Genomic DNA, 15,020 nt, shown 5'->3' on the forward strand with positions numbered 1-15,020 from the left:
GGGGTGGGGGGGCCAGGCCGGGGTCGGCTCCGGGCCCTTCAGGGAGGGGAGCCTGGGGTTGCTGTCTGCAAGTTTTCACAAGATGTTAATGTATCCTTGGGGGCTTCCCAGTGTCTCCTCCCCTCAGTGCACCGGAAGTTCAAGGGCCTTAAGTGGCCTTGCCTTCCTTCCCTGCTCCTTCATCTCCTGACACAGCTTGAGATTCACACTGGGTGCCTGAGAGCCTCATTTGCTGGGCATTGAAGACACTCAGTCCTTCACTCCTTCATGGGACATAAATGTTTGCGAAAGAGGTCGTTCCAAAAAGAATGTATTGTGGTAAAATATACATCACACACATTTACCATTTCAACCATTTAAAATGTCCAATTTAGAGGTACTAAGTACATTCACAGTAGTGGGTGCAGCCATCACTCCCTGCCCTCCAACCTGAGACCGTGTCCACCGCCCCACAGAGAAAGTCCTCCGGACACCATGCGTGTGAAGGTGCTTCAGGGACGAGTGCGGTACCCAGCGTCTTCATGGCACCCATGGGACCTCCACCTGCCTGGTGTCTCGTCAGTGCCAGGCCCTAGCAAATACAAAGTTCTGAGACCAGAACCCTGCTGGGGGAGCCTGGAGCCTGGAAGCTGGCCCCCTGTCCACCTTCAGTGCAGCAGGGGAAGATGCAGAACAGCCTGAGGCCAAGTCTCCAGCTTTGTCCTATTAGCCAGGAAACAGGAGACGCTCTTACCTGAGGCCCCAGCTTCTCTCAGTTACCAAGACGTGCAGGATTTTCTCTCCCTCCTATTGTCTTTTGCTCTGGTCCCTTCACGGGAGACAGACGTCATGCGAACGCTTGTTTAGAGCTTTTCAGTTGGCTAAGTCCCTACCCAGACTTCTCACACGACCTGCACCCCGCCTTGGCAGACTGGTAGGGCAGAGAGCTGTTTTATGGATTTGCAGGCTGGGGCTCAGAGCATCAGGCGGTCCTGGGTTTTGCCCAGGGCCACCAACTTGTGAGCAGGTTCTCACTCTGCACAGGTCCTCAGGGGCTAGAGGAAGCACTGGGACTGGCGCTGCTGCGTGAAGGTGGCTGGTTCTGCTCCAGGAAGGAGGCAGACCGGGCAGGGAAGCACGTTTCACGGCGCGGAGCCTGGGCCACGCTGGGCCACCGAGCTGCCTGCAGGTGACAACGGCGCTGAGGTGGAGGCTTGGATGGGCCTCACGCTGTCACAAAGGCAGTCAAATTGCAGCAGCTGGAACGCTCCTTGGCACTTTGTTTTAAACCCAGAAGCAGCCCCTCATTTGCACCAGTAAGCCAAACCCCGCAGGTCGCCTCGGCCACAGGGGCCCAGGCGTGCAGCCACCAAGAGGTGGGCCTTGCTTTCGAGATGCCAGCTCTGCTCTCACCAGGACCTCCCGGCGAACACTGCCGGCCAGACACCGCGTGACAGGCGGTGACAGAGGTGAGTGCTCCCGCCCTCAGGAGGCAGTCCCTGGGCACCCACACCGCCTCCACGGAGTGGCCCGGCAGCCCACGCCCCTGTGCCGGGTCACCCCGAGCCTCTGCCCTGGACACCTGCCCACGGAACCCCAGGTTCCACAGTCACATGACCCAGACTCACTCTGAGGCCCCTTGAGGGCCACATGCTTCAATCCTTGTTTTCAAGCCAAAAAAGCTCCCCCCTCCCCACGCACGTGCTCGGGCACCTGTGCCGGGTGGCGCAGGGGCCGGTGCCGTTACAGGGGTGCCGCGGCCGGCAGTGCGCTCGGTTCGCATCTCAAACGCCTGCAAAACGCCAACATCACGGCCACTTTTAAAAAGAATTAATACAGCCTTCTGGAAAAGGTAAAATCAAATGAAGTCAGCAGCTGTGGACCTGGTGTCAGGCCTCCCTGCCTGCCTGTCAATTTACCGAGTTAATCAGCACGTACGATTTTCTGAGAGCTATTTTGAGGACATTTAGAAAGTGGCTTTTACACGCTGTGTGTGCCTTACTTACACCCTCCGGACATGGTCGCTCTGTTTAGCAGCAGATGGTTCCTCCCCCCTCGTTTTCTTTTCTTCTCGTCAAAGTCAAGCCTGTAGTGAGCCCACTCCCTAACCCCAGCAAACACTTCTCACCCCCAGACCACCCTGGAGTCGGGGTTGTGGGTGGGCGGTGGGGAGCAAAGGCGGTGGTTTTCAAAGGCACGGCTCCAGAAAACCCAAGTGGACAAATAGGGGAGGTGTGGAGGCTGCTGAGAGAGGAGGGGCCCTGAAGCTGGGGAAGGAGCAGGACCCCTGGGGGGACAGGGTGGAACCGGAGGTAGGTGCCGAGGTCCATGACGCATGTGCCGAGAACATCCCATCGGGTCCAGAGACAGGCTCTGAGGCCAGACCAACGCCCTGGCACCACCCAGCACTGTCTCTGGCCTACAGGAAGCAGCAAGTCGCTGGCACAGTTGCCACGGCAACCTCAGGGGCCAGGCTCAGAGGGGCATGGGCGGGGGGAGAAGGCACGCGGTGGATTTTCTGGAAAAGTCCATCAGTTTCTTTCCCCCAAGAAACCAAGCTGGTGGAGGAGAAAAGAAGGGAACAGGCCTCCGGGTCTAGACAGAGGAGGGAGAGAAAAGACCCCAAGATGCACCAGGAGCAGCTTTCCTGGCGGGATGTGCTCCCCTTCCCTTGGGGCACGTCACCCACAAGGACAACGGTCCAGGCGGGTCTCGGTCGGGGCCCTGGCGCAGGAGCCCGTGTGCAGGAGGCAGGGGAGACCCTGTGGCCTCGGGCCCGGGCGGGGGTCCTGGGAGGCCTGTATCAGCCGCAGCAGGCTTTCTTCTTGGCGGGGCGGTCGACCTGAAGCGTGTCCTCCCTCACTGTGTCTTCTTGCTCCTTGAGGATCCTGGGAGAGGGGAAGGTACAGGGTCACAGAGGAGAAGCTGCTAGGCACCTCAGGTTACAGGCCGCCTGGACCATAGGGAGGGACCCAGCCTCACCGGAGCATCAGAGACAGTACTCCAAGTCGCCCCCTGGCAAGCCCAGGTGCACGACTGTAATGGATAAAGCCGGAGTACAGTCCATACGGCTCCTTCACAACGCCTCCTCCAGGAAGCCTCCCCGATCCTCTGGGTGGTGTAAGTTCCCCAGCAGCACTTGGCCCCTTCCTCTGCTATAACCCCATCACCAGGGGTAATGCACTGTCCATGGGTGGCTCCCTGGGCAGAGAGTGAGCTGCCGGGAGCAGGGGCTGTATCTTCAGTCTCTGCAGCATATCACAGTACTGGGCACACAGCGGAGGCTCAGGAATGATACTGATTGGCTATTAACTTTATGGAAGGGCTTCCCACTTGGCCCCAGCTCCAGATAAAATATAAGAGGTGAAGGATTAAAAATAGCAGTAAGTATCCTATGTCTGCTTTATACTTTCAAAGAACTTCCACCTCAACGTCTCTTCTGATTTTCACAACAGCCCCTGGGTGGGCAGGGAAGGTACACACGGATGTTCCTATGTTGGGGGTCAAAGCTCAGAGAGGCAGGGTGACTTGCCTGGGGGATCAGTGGCAGAGAAAACCCTAGAACTTTCCCCATAACTCCCTAGGTCTTCCATAACCTAACCCCTCCAGTGCATTGAAGTTGTTCTGGGCTCTTAATTACTCAAATAAAAAATAGGTTTGAGATGCCCCAGAATGAATGTTGAGCATAAAATGAGCTCTAGTCAGTATCTGCTGGATGGAAAGTGGATGGATGGATGGAATGGTCGGATGGACAGAATGGACGGATGGATGGAATGGTCGGATGGATGGATGGATGGATGGAATGGATGCATGCGTAGACGGATGGATGAACGCGTGAATGTCGAAGGATTAAAAATTGGTCTGTGTGGTCTGTTTCCTTAGTTTCGGTGTAGGCAGAGGCTTATGGGACCAGTCCCTGAGCACCATCCCCTTGGGTGCCTCTGTCCCCATCACAGCCCCTCTTCTTGGCTGCCCCTCCCCCACCAGGAGCCCGTATCACCGCCCTCTTGCCCCCTCTGGCTGCCAGCTAAGCCCCACTAAATATTAGCCAGCGTTGAGGGGCCTCTGATGTGACCTTTCCCAGGGATATTTGCATGTAAAAGAGGATCCCTGGGAAAAGGACAGCCTTTAAGTCTCAGAAGGCAGCTGCGGAAGGGGTGACAGGCAAGGGGGCTTTCTTTTGTCACTGTGTTTCAGAGGGCTAGCCCTGACCCCTGGGGTCCCACACAAAGGCCGAGGCCTGCAGCCCCTTTACCCAGGCAGAGGCAGGGCCTCCCCCGGGACCGCACAGCGGGGGCACGTCCCCTGCTTGGTTGTCTCTCTTTACCTGGCCAGATGGAGCACGGACTCTCGGGTGTTGTGACCGGAGTAGGCACTGCATTCATAGAAGATCAGACTGTTCTCCTGGAGTCACAGAACAGGGAAGGAAGGAGGAGGTGGGGGCGCCGGAGGGGGCAAGGGGAGGCGGAGGAGAACGCCTGTCCGCATCTCCCACGCCCTCCCTTCCTCTCGCCCCCTCCCCACTCCGTGCCAGGATGATTTCTGTGCCCTCCGGCTCCCTGACTGATGGGGCGTCCGGAGCCATCGGTAACCCGGGTGAGCTGTACCAGCTGCAAACAGCACAACGTGCGCTGCGGCCCCAGCGCTCCACGCCTCCAGCTGCTGTCCGGTGTGTCCGGGCCCGTTTCCCGTTTTTGCTCCAGCCTGGGAAGCAGGCAAAGACTCAGGGCACCCTTCCCACGTCACAGGCGGGGAAGCCGAGGTGAGACGCCCTTCAGGTCGCAGCAGGGGTCCCAGCAGCCAGCGCTCCCCAGGACGTTGGCCCAGTGAATTAATACAGTTAAGGAATCCTCCAGCAGCCCACGTGTCTCGGGACAACACCCATCACTTCACTGGGCCAGCATGGGGGTGGGGTCAAGGGTCATTGTTATCCACTCATCACTCCCATCAATAGGTCTCCTGCTTCGCTAATGCCAGTGCTAGTGGCATCCGGCATGAACCCTGGAGGCTGGTGCCCTGTGGGGACGGGCAGTTGGGGATGCCTGCAAACGCTGGCCCCACCCATCCTCTGCCCCCTTCACCAGCCCCCGGCACACCTCTGTCCCACCCCGACTCCCCTTTGACCCCGTGGCAGAATGGAGGCTCCGTGGTGGGGGTGGGGCACGCCCGGACCCAGAACTGGGAGACAGCATTTGCCTTCCAGCTTCAGCCCTGAGCCCACCAGGGAGGAACTGGGTGATAATTTGAAGAAATCACTTAACTTCTCTGAGTCGTGTTTTTTGTTTTCACTTACAGAAAAAAAAAAAAAAAAGGCGGGGGGGTGGGGGTAGAAAGAAGAGAAAAGAAAACGGGATGGTAACACAGGGCTGCCGTCCCTCGATCAAAATCCTTGAATCCCGATGCATCTTGGAATCCAGAATTTTTACATTTTAAAAAGAAGATGCAGGCACATAGCATGTATTACATAATAGCCTCAGCGAGTCCGGGAGAGCACCCTGTAATCTACTGTATGAATATTTCTTCAGGGGAACATTTGAATATTCATTCAAAATGAGGTGAACAAAAACCCGTAAATGGTCTCACAGCAGTTCTGGTCAGGTTTTTCTGCCAAACAAAGTGCAAATAAAGCCCCTCCCTGCGCTTAGAGCTCTGCGGATTCAGGATGGTGGATGCGGGTCTGCGTGTGGACATGCGGCTGCCGGGGGGGGCCCTCCACAGAACACCTGTGGCCCTCCTCCCTCCTCCTCTCCCCGCGAGCCTCGCCGCCTGTGCCCGCCTTCCCGGCCTCCGAGGCCAGGAGTCTCCGACTAGACCTACGAACACACTAAGAATTACGGGGTCCTGGGAAATCCTTGTGGGGAAGCACCAGCGCCCCAGACACGTGGTTGCTGGAAAACGCTCTGCTCGGGCCGGAGGGCTGAAGCTTGCTTTAACAGAAAGCTTCCCAGCACATGCCCTGAGTTTATCTTGGGCTTGCCTCTGGGAGGCTCAACCGTGGTAGGAAGGGTGAGCTCTCTAACAGAGCTGTCGGGGGGAGGGCACGTTGTCTGGTGGGTGATGAGTGCTTCATCCCTGAGGGCGACCAAGCGGGGAAGCACAGATGATGGGATTCAAGTATCGGATGTAGGACTGAAGTAAGTAATCTCCTTATTGTGAGTGAAAAACAACTGCCTGCCCTGTCAGGAAGCGAAGGATGCTGCAGCCATCAAGCCCTCACACTGCAGCTGCCCCGACGGGGAGCCCAGGAGGAGCTCAGGATGGAAACAGGATGTTTGATACCAAGCCGCCAGCCACTGCAGGCACCCCAGAAAATGGCACCCCCCCAAGGAGACTCAGGATGGGGACGCACAGGACACTGGCCCTAGACATCGAAGGAACGATTTCAGTGAGCCCAGACTTTTGCAACTTCCCATTCACAGAAAAGCGCTAAATTCCTTAACTTGCGATGTCTGCTTTTCTTTAATTAACGCTAATCTTTGGATGTTCCAGACTAGCTGGTCTCTGTTGCAAACACTTCTGTGTATCTTGGCTCGTCCCCTACCTCTTCAGATCCGTCCCTCAGAGCGATCTCAGGAGTGAAGACTGCAGAATGTCCACCGAATAAAACAAAATTCTCAACTTTGAGGTTGAATAGTGTTTTCTCGGCTGACATTGCTATCTGAGGATTCGTAATTCCGAGTTCCTAGAAAGAATCTGGGAAACTGCCCCCACTCAAGTCAAGTCCATCTTACAGCCTGTGGCTTTCTGGCAAGTTCCACATACACAGCAGCTGGACCGTCCCCACGATGCCAGGACACCCGTCTGGCTCACTTGCCTCCTTGCCCAGGGGCTCCCGGAAAAGGTTCCCGCCCTGTCCAGAGAGATGGGAATGCCCGCCCCTTACCTTGGCCAGCTGCTCCCCCAGGCCCCGAGGGACTTCCCGCTCTTTCTCGTTGTCAATTTTATTGCCCAGCAGAAGAATGGGAATGCGGCCTCCCACGGCTTCCTGTGGGACAGATAATCCCCCTGTGAGAGAAGCATCCCAGAAGGGCAAGCGGGAAATCCTGGCTGGAAAGGCACAAACCGGCCACACATGCCAGGCGGTGACAGAGGAGACCGCTGTCCCCCAGAGTCTCAGTCTGCAGGGCTTCTGTGAGGTGCCTAGCCCTCTCAGTGCAGAGGTGCTCACCCTGCTCCTTGGATCCCAGATGGAATGTGCCGGGCCCCCCCACCCCCCGCACCTTGTGTCCTGGCAGTGGGAGCAGGACGAGGTCACAGCTGATGCTGATAAAAGAGAGGTCCTTCCAGAGCCACTGAGGGCACCCCCCAGGGACCAGACGTGGTCTATGTGGACCAGAATAAACAAGGAATTGCTGAGACGGGCTTGGAGGTGATTTGGGGGCTGCGTGGTCAGCAGTGGCGTCTCTAGGTGCCTCAGACTGGGTACGTAGTTCCCTGAGGGTCAGGTCCAAATCCGATTCATGGTCCTGGGTTCACAGAGCCAGACAGATGACCGTCCTGTGCCTCCTGGGAGGGCACCGTACAGGGAGCCCTGTCATGGGTGCCCTGGCTCTGAAGGAGCGCTGATCAGGAGGGACTAGGGGCCAGTGCAGCCGCCCTGCGTGGGCTGGAGGAACAAGTTTATTCGAGGAGTCAACTCTGCTCACTCCTCCAAGGCTGGGGCGGATCAGCCAGGGGCCTGCACCCCAGGGGCCTGCACCCCAGGGTCCCTGAACCCCAGGGCCTCTGCACCCAAGGGTCCCTGCGCCCCAGGGTCGCTGCACTTCCCTTGTGGAGAGGAAGTCCTACGTGGGCCTCTCCTGGGGGCGAACAAGGGCCTGGGCTGCACAGTTACCAGGCGAGTCAATATGATAATGTTCACGTTTACGCCGGCGCCTAGTTTTGCTCTGTGAGACATTTAAGTAGGGGCTTTCCATCATAATTCGGAAACAAACAGTTTTTCACTGTCGCTGTGCATTTTGCTCAGTAGCAAGGGCTGTGGGATCACAGAGACCAACCAGCGGTGCCGTCTTGCCCCCAGTCCAACTGCTTCACCTTCGAGTCCCTCCAAATAAACGTCCGCAGTCCAGCTGCACATCCCTGACTCTAAGTTTAAAGGCTGTTCCACTCGAAATGAAGCCTCCGTGCCTCCTCAGTCTACATGCTCGCTCTTGCCGCAGCTCAGCAGTGAAAAAATGCTCATTTATTCAATGAGACCATTAGAGCTCAGAAAATCCAGGAGGATGTTCGACCAAGTCAGGCACACAAGGATCCACCTGTTAGCATAGGCAAACGCCATTCTCTAATCTTTGGCTCCAAATTCTTACTTCCAGTGACCCTGTGCTGCCGAGTGTCTTATTAACCAGACGGCTCTACAGGCGGTCTCTCGGCGTACCCACGGCGAGACGGCAACGAACATTCACACGGCTCCCGGGCACCACGAGACCTCACAGCGTCTTCTGGTCCATCAAGAGTAGCCCCGCTCACGCGCACGGCGGCTGATGCCCTCGGCGGACTGCGCCGTGTTCCAGTTATCTGCTAGCAAGGAGCCCCCGACGGTGTGTGGGGAACTCTCGGCTCCTCAGTCCAACTGTGGGTCCCGGGAAGCCCCCCTCCCCGCCTGTGCTGTGCTGCAGAAACTTGTGCGGTGAGATTTTCACCGAAAAGGAAGAGAAGTGGAAGAAGTGGGAAAATGGGCCAAAAGCCCTGCCGTTCGGAGCACAGCGGGGGAGAGAGATTTGCAGACTGATGTGTGAGGATGACTAAGGCTTGTGGGATGTCTTGACATGGAAACGCTCTGAAAATAAGAGCATCAGACTTGAAATTCCAGGGCGGAACTCTAACCCGGAACCTGGTGTTACCTGTGATGGGCAATGGCCTGTTTCCTTCCTTGCAAAGGGGATGCTGGGTCCTGAATGACCAAGCGGGCTGAGGTAGGGGACCGCCAGCCGGGCCTCTGGGCCCCGCACCACCAGCACAGGGCTGCCTCTTGGACAAGAAGAGGCAGTCTTCCTTCTTAAAGTGATTCTTGGATTAAAAAAAAAACAATAATGAAAGAGCTTAGAAAGAACAGCGGGAAAAAAAGCCCAGGCCTCAGCTGGAGCTGTGGTTTCTGCTCTTTGCAACATTCTTCTTTATACAAACTCTCTGGACACCTTGCTTCCCCTCCACGGGCCCTGGCCTGCGCTGATGAAGGAGGGATTAGGCCTCTCTGCAAAACTATGGCAAAAGTAAGTGAGAAATCACACGAGGCCAGGGCGCGTGCGACCCATCCCGGGCAGTCAGGCTCCCACACAGGAGGCGCTGGGGCTGGGCTGGGGTCTCCTGGTCCTCTCTGACTTAATCCTCACAGCTTGAGCTGCTCACCTGCCTGCTAGGGTGTCAGCCTGCTCACTGCTTGGACGAAGATGCTAATGATTATGCACCAGATGAAAAGTCCAAAGGGCATCTCCTTTGGTGACTAAGCCTGAGGCCACCCAACCTCGGCTGACACTTCTAGAGATGTTGGTGAATCCCGGCGGGCGCCCCAGGTCGGAGGGAAGGACCGGAGCTCCTGGGTGGGGCACACGGTCTCTGTGCCACGGGTCTGGGCTCTGCCACGTGTCCCTGTGGGATCTGCCCGCCCCTCCTCATTCCCTCTGTATTCCCTGAGCTGTGAGGTGAGCTCTGATATGGAAGCCTCTCCCCACCTTCCATCACTTCAGTTGCCTTTCTCTGAACTTGAGCCTCTTGGAAGATAGATTTGTTGAAATTCAAAAGATTACCCCTCTCTGACTTTAAATAACAAGAGCTGTCAATTTGGAGCAAGGGCTGGATTTCAGCTCAGGATGAGCAGCTGTTGTGATGTGTGTGTCTGTGTGTGTGTGTGTGTGTGTGGGTATGTGTGTGTGTGTGAGTATCTACTTTATTTGCTGGGAGACAAAAGCACTTAGCCAGGTTAGTGCTGCTGTCTCTCCAGACCCAGAACAAAAACTTTCTCAGCACGTTAAAGCATGCAGTTAGGCTAAGAAAAAAAAAAAAGGCTGCAAAATTATATCTTGGGGGTTTCCATATTTATCTGGCCCCCCGATGATGAGTCAAAACAAGATTTATTTGTGTAGCTTGTTCTAAACTGCCAGCACTTCAAGCTCAACTTGGAACGTGGGGGGAAAAAATCAAACTGCTATTTTTTGCTGCGTGCTGCACATCACTCCCAGCGACACAGACCACAGAGCGTGAGCCGGCCAGGGTTGGGGGTGGGGAGGGAAGCGGGCCTGGCCCCTCTCAGCTGCAGAACTGCTTTGCTTGGAGACTGAAGCCAGAAGGGCTGAAGAGAGATGAAGGCCTCTTTTCCAGAAGTGGATTTCGACCTGGGCCATGGACAAGGATGGAGCAGAGCACAGTGGCAAAGCCCGTGTCCCAGCTGCCGGACAAGCCGTGTGTCCTCGACAAGTCCCTTCTCTCTGCAGCTCAGGACTTCCCATCTATGAAGCAAGAGCCTCGGTGAGATTAATCTGCACATTCTTCTTCCCCCAGCTCAGAGTCACTGGTCTTGCTGGTTAAGGACGCCGGTCAGATTCCATTCCCTTGACTTGCAGACCTAAGAGGACAGCGCTCACAGTTCAGGTTAACGCGTGGGGACCGCAGACACTGCAGACCAACAACCTGGGCTTGGGAGAAATACCAGCCCATCAGGCTGGGACCAGTCCTATGTTCTCCACCTGATGCAGGCCCCAAAGTCTTCAGACGTCCAGTACGTCTCACGATCTGAACATGGGGTCCTCAGAGCCTGAGGAACTTCTCCTGCAGACTGGACAGGTTAAACCCATGCAGGGGAGGTGAGCAGGTCCGGCAGGGCCGGGAATGCTGAAGACTTTGATTTCCTGTGAGTGTACAGGAAAGATGAACTGGCAGGAGCATCTTCACAGAGTGTGTCTGGGCCCAGCGTGGGCTTCTTCTGCAGGAGGCCTGCAGGCCAGGCAGAGGTACTGAGCTGGGAAGAGGCCCGGGAGAGGGCAGGACATGCCTGCCTCATAACACAGAGCAGCTGCCTGCATCTCTTGAGCCCAAGGAGTTTGGTTCCCCATGGGCTGGAAAGATCCTCTAGGGCCCTCTCATCCACATGCACTCCAACTCCATCCTGGACCCCCTGAGAGTCACATGCCACCCCCTGTGGAACGTGGGGGCCAGGAGGAACCTTCCAGAGCCTCCGGTCCATTGTTTCACTGAGTGGCTGGCCACGTTTCATGGTCAGGAGGTGGCTGGGCTGGGACAGTGAGAACTTCCTATCCAGGGAAGTCCATACCTCCCCCAGCGCTGTTCCTGCCCCACAAGAGTCAGTCTTTGCCGTGTGTGATCGATGGCAATCTCAGCCTTTTCTGCGGTATCGCTTTTCAGGTTGAGGAAAAGACAGCTGAGAAGAGCTGGTATTCACTTAAAACTAAGGTTTCGGAAAGCGCCCCCTCCACCCCTCCTCCTCCAGGTCGGGGAGCTGGGGAAGCACTCGGAGCGCTAGGGAGACACAAAGTGGGCCACAGATACTGGGTTCCGATGAAACTGGGTGTCAAGGTTTCATCTCTGATTGCTGGTTGCCAAGGCAGAATGCCTTAAGCGTTTCAAGAATCTTGAGAAGAGGCGGATTTATGATGCCACTGTTCCATGCCTTCTACACACACCCCACCGCCTGCCTTAGCCCTCTGCACGTGCCCACGGAACCCCGGGCCGCGGAACCGGGTCGGTCACGGAGTCCTCCAGGGCGCCCGGCGAGCGCCGGGCACGCAGGTCACGCCCAGCCAGTTCCCGTCGAGGGAGCGCCGGCGTCTCTGAAAGTGGTTTAGAATCTTGCTTCTCCACGTGCTTCCCTGGACCAGCAGCACCGGCTTCACCTGAGAACTTGTCAGAAATGCCGCGTCTCAGGCCCCCGCCGGGACCTGCTGGACCAGAATCCGTGTTTCAACAAGGTCCCAGCAGCTCCCGGATACGATTCGACTTGGAGAGGCACTGGCTTAGGCTGGGAACCGTGGCGGCTGAGACTCAAACGACCTGGCAAACTTCAGCTCTCGTTTGGATTTCTAGGCCCGGAATCATTCTGCCTGGGCGGGGGGTGGAGGGAGGCCCCGGAATCTGTCCTGTTTGAGCACGCCAGGGGTGAGCCTTCCAAGTCTGGAAGCACCATCACCGGACGCGGACCTGCGCCTTTCACTAAACCTTTACAGCAGGAGAACTCAAACCACAGGCCATGCAGAAAAGCCCCGCCCCACGCGGATGCCTCTGAGTTGACCGCAGGCGGACCTCCTGTGTCGGCGTGGCTTCCGTGGACACTCTGGGGGGGGGCGCGGCTGGCAATGCTTTCCAGCCCCACTCCGCGCTGGAACAGGCCAGGCGGTGGGGCCCAGCCGGTTCCCTGCGGAGCGACTGAACTCACACTGCCAGCTGTGAGGGCGCCCCTTCTGACAGTTCTTAACCTCCAGGTCCACCTCCAAGTTCAACCTGAGGTTCCACTTCTTTGCTAGATTCCCAGGCTCTCTGCCCAAAACAGGGACCTTAGAAACGACAGCCCCCTACTAACGGTGGAGAGCATATAAATTTGTCTCCATCCATTCCTGTTAATCCCAGACTATTTGAAATGCCTCGTCCCAGCGCTGGTACATGGCTGTCCCTCCGTGTCTGCAGGGGATTGGTTCCAGGACACCCCGCAGGCACAAAATCCACAGATGTTCAAGGCCCTTACATAAAATGGCGTGGCAAGGTTGGCACCCCGCCCCCACCCCAAATCCATGTGTTCCGCACCCTCTGGTTCAGTGTGTGCAGAAAGCCCCTCTGTGCTTCTATCAAAGTTTAGATACAGGAAACCAACCATTAACCGTCTGCAGCTGGGAAAGGAATAGGTGACCTTGAAAAAGTCATGGCCCCAACTTCGTCTGAGAACAAGCTGGCTGCATCACATCAGTGATGTTCAAAGGGAAACACTCTGGTCTAGCAAAATTGTAGCTGGACCTCCAGGGCACAATCCTGAACAAAGTAGAGGGTTCTGAGGTGGGGGAGGAGGGGCCCAGATCTTTGATCATGACCCTTCCCTGCCCCTCCCTGGCCCGCGGGAAAGGTCAGTCTGATGCCAGGGCTCCTGGGAGGAAAGCTTTGAAAACCACTGAGTTAGGTAATCACTGAAGTCTCTCCCGGTGCTTAACTTCTGCGAGGAAGGGAAACCGGCTGGTGCCATCAAAAATAATCACGTCACAAATTATAAAGTTTAAATAGGAGTCACTTCCAGATCACCCACCACCTGCCTCCGCTATTAGCTCTGTGTAGAGCTGTTCACTGCATTTCCAAAATGTACATTTTCTCTATGGTCAGTGTTATAGATGCAATAGTTTTGAAAAAATAATTTGTATCAAGCAGATTTCCCAGAAACCCCTGAATCTGGCTTCCATCCTTGTTCCTTATTTTTCTTGGTAACGAGAAGGATGTGGATTAACAGTAGAGAAGGGAGTGGCCCATTCAGTCCAAACTTCCAGAGAAACAGATTTCAGCACGAGGAAGCGTGACTCTTAGGGCCGAAAGACAAAACAGTGAACAACCCCCGTGTTCCGCCTGCACAGCAACACAGCCTCCATCCATGCAGCCAGCATCTGCTGAGCGCAGGTGCCGGGGGGCCAGGTCAGCACTGGGCTCTGCAACGAAGCTGCACAAAGCAGCAGAGACCCGGGCAGGTAACAGCGTGGGTACAGCATGTGACAGGGTGACAGGAAGGTGAGGGGCGGGGCGAGGCCTATGGGCTTGAGAGAGATTTTGAACCTAAGCTCCACGGGATGTCTGCTCCTCAAGTCCCCAGACCCCAGAACAGTGCCTGGCAGTGCTTAGAGCAAATTAACACACAGAGCAGCGGTCCTGCTGGTGCGAGGGGCTGGGACCTCCTATTTGACTGTGAGCGAAAGAATCAGGGCAGGGCCCGTACGAAACAGTAGGTGGCTTGTCTGCACCGCCCTTGGCCTTGAGAGGCCTGTATCCGAGTGGGCGCGGAGGACACGCAGGCGGTCAGGAAGTAAAGACGAAGCCTGCTGCAAGGACACCGAGAAAGCAGAGTTTCCCCGAGAGCCCAGCAGTCAGAGAGGAGCCCTGTGTCTCTCGGGCCCTGCCCAGGGTGACTCTGGGGCAAGCCTGGGGTCCTCACACTGCAGACCAGCCTCCCCTGGCGTGAGGAGTGGTGACCAAGGCCCCCAGACACCGTGAGGTGCTGCTCCTGGGCTGGGCACAGCGGGACCCCCTGGAGCTAGAAAACTGCAGGGGGCAGGGAGAGGTGGTGGTGACTCAGGGTAACCACAGAGGGGGGAGCCGGCCTTGACACTGGGCGCCCCCTCCCCCAGTCCTCTCCCACTTTCCACAGCCGAAATGACACCATCATTGGCTTAATCTGTATTTTCCCTGTGTCCCCTCCACCCCTCACCCCAAGGAGGGCAGAGGCGGCATCTCTCATGTTCACCTTTGGGTCCCCAGTAACCAGCCTGCTGCCGGGCCCTTGGGGAGACAGACACATGGATGCCTGAACAGGTTTGTTCCGGGAGGTGGGGTCTGAGCCAGGTTTTGAAAGTGCGGGTAGCGGGGGTGAAGGTGGGGCGGGGGTGGGTGCGGCCCAGGAGGAAGGGCCTCCCTGGGGAGGACCACCGGCTCACCTCCACACTGCTCAGCCACTGCCGCACCGACAGGAAGGACTCTCTGGCCGTGAGGTCGTACATGACGATGACGCCGTCGGCCTTTCTGAAGAACTGCCGGGTGATGCAGCGGTACCTGCGCCGAAGGGCGGGTCAGTGCGGGGCCTCCCCTCCGCAGCCGCCCCTGCCCCCTCAGGGAGGGGGAGGCAGGGCTCCCCGACGATGTCGCCTCACCTCTCCTGCCCCGCCGTGTCCCACAGCTGCAGGGCCACGTGCGAGTCGTCCACACACACCGTCTTCACGCGGTAATCGATGCCTGCGGGTGGAGCAGAGCGTCAAGTCCAAGTCAGGAAACCACGCCCCACCGTGTCCTCCCTCCCCGTGTGGCTCCTGACAGGTGATGTGGGCGGGGACAGAGCGCTGGACAGGGAGGGC

General features: G+C 57.1%; 1 protein-coding gene across 7 annotated transcripts in view; it reads right to left on the reverse strand.

Moving 5' to 3' along the window:
* Positions 1–294: 294 nt before the first annotated feature.
* CRACR2A (calcium release activated channel regulator 2A) overlaps positions 295–15,020 on the reverse strand; it is a 96,077-nt gene continuing 81,351 nt past the window's right edge. For 5 of the 7 annotated variants that reach the window (XR_012503947.1, XR_012503946.1, XR_012503948.1 and 2 more), the window contains 5 exons: positions 14,820–14,901; positions 14,607–14,721; positions 6,863–6,964; positions 4,307–4,683; positions 2,796–2,867 (listed from right to left, as the gene is read on the reverse strand). Coding sequence is in view for 1 of the 7 variants with exons in the window: in XM_074357334.1 (XP_074213435.1) it covers positions 2,783–2,867; positions 4,307–4,383; positions 6,863–6,964; positions 14,607–14,721; positions 14,820–14,901 (461 nt within the window). In the remaining 6 variants the exon portion in view is untranslated. Of the gene's footprint in view, positions 2,868–4,306; positions 4,684–6,862; positions 6,965–14,606; positions 14,722–14,819; positions 14,902–15,020 lie in introns of all 7 variants that reach the window. The other 2 variants (XR_012503949.1, XM_074357334.1) reach the window with 2 other exon arrangements.

This window comes from Camelus bactrianus, chromosome 34 (assembly GCF_048773025.1).
Source record: "Camelus bactrianus isolate YW-2024 breed Bactrian camel chromosome 34, ASM4877302v1, whole genome shotgun sequence".
NCBI classification, from domain to species: Eukaryota; Metazoa; Chordata; class Mammalia; order Artiodactyla; family Camelidae; genus Camelus; species Camelus bactrianus.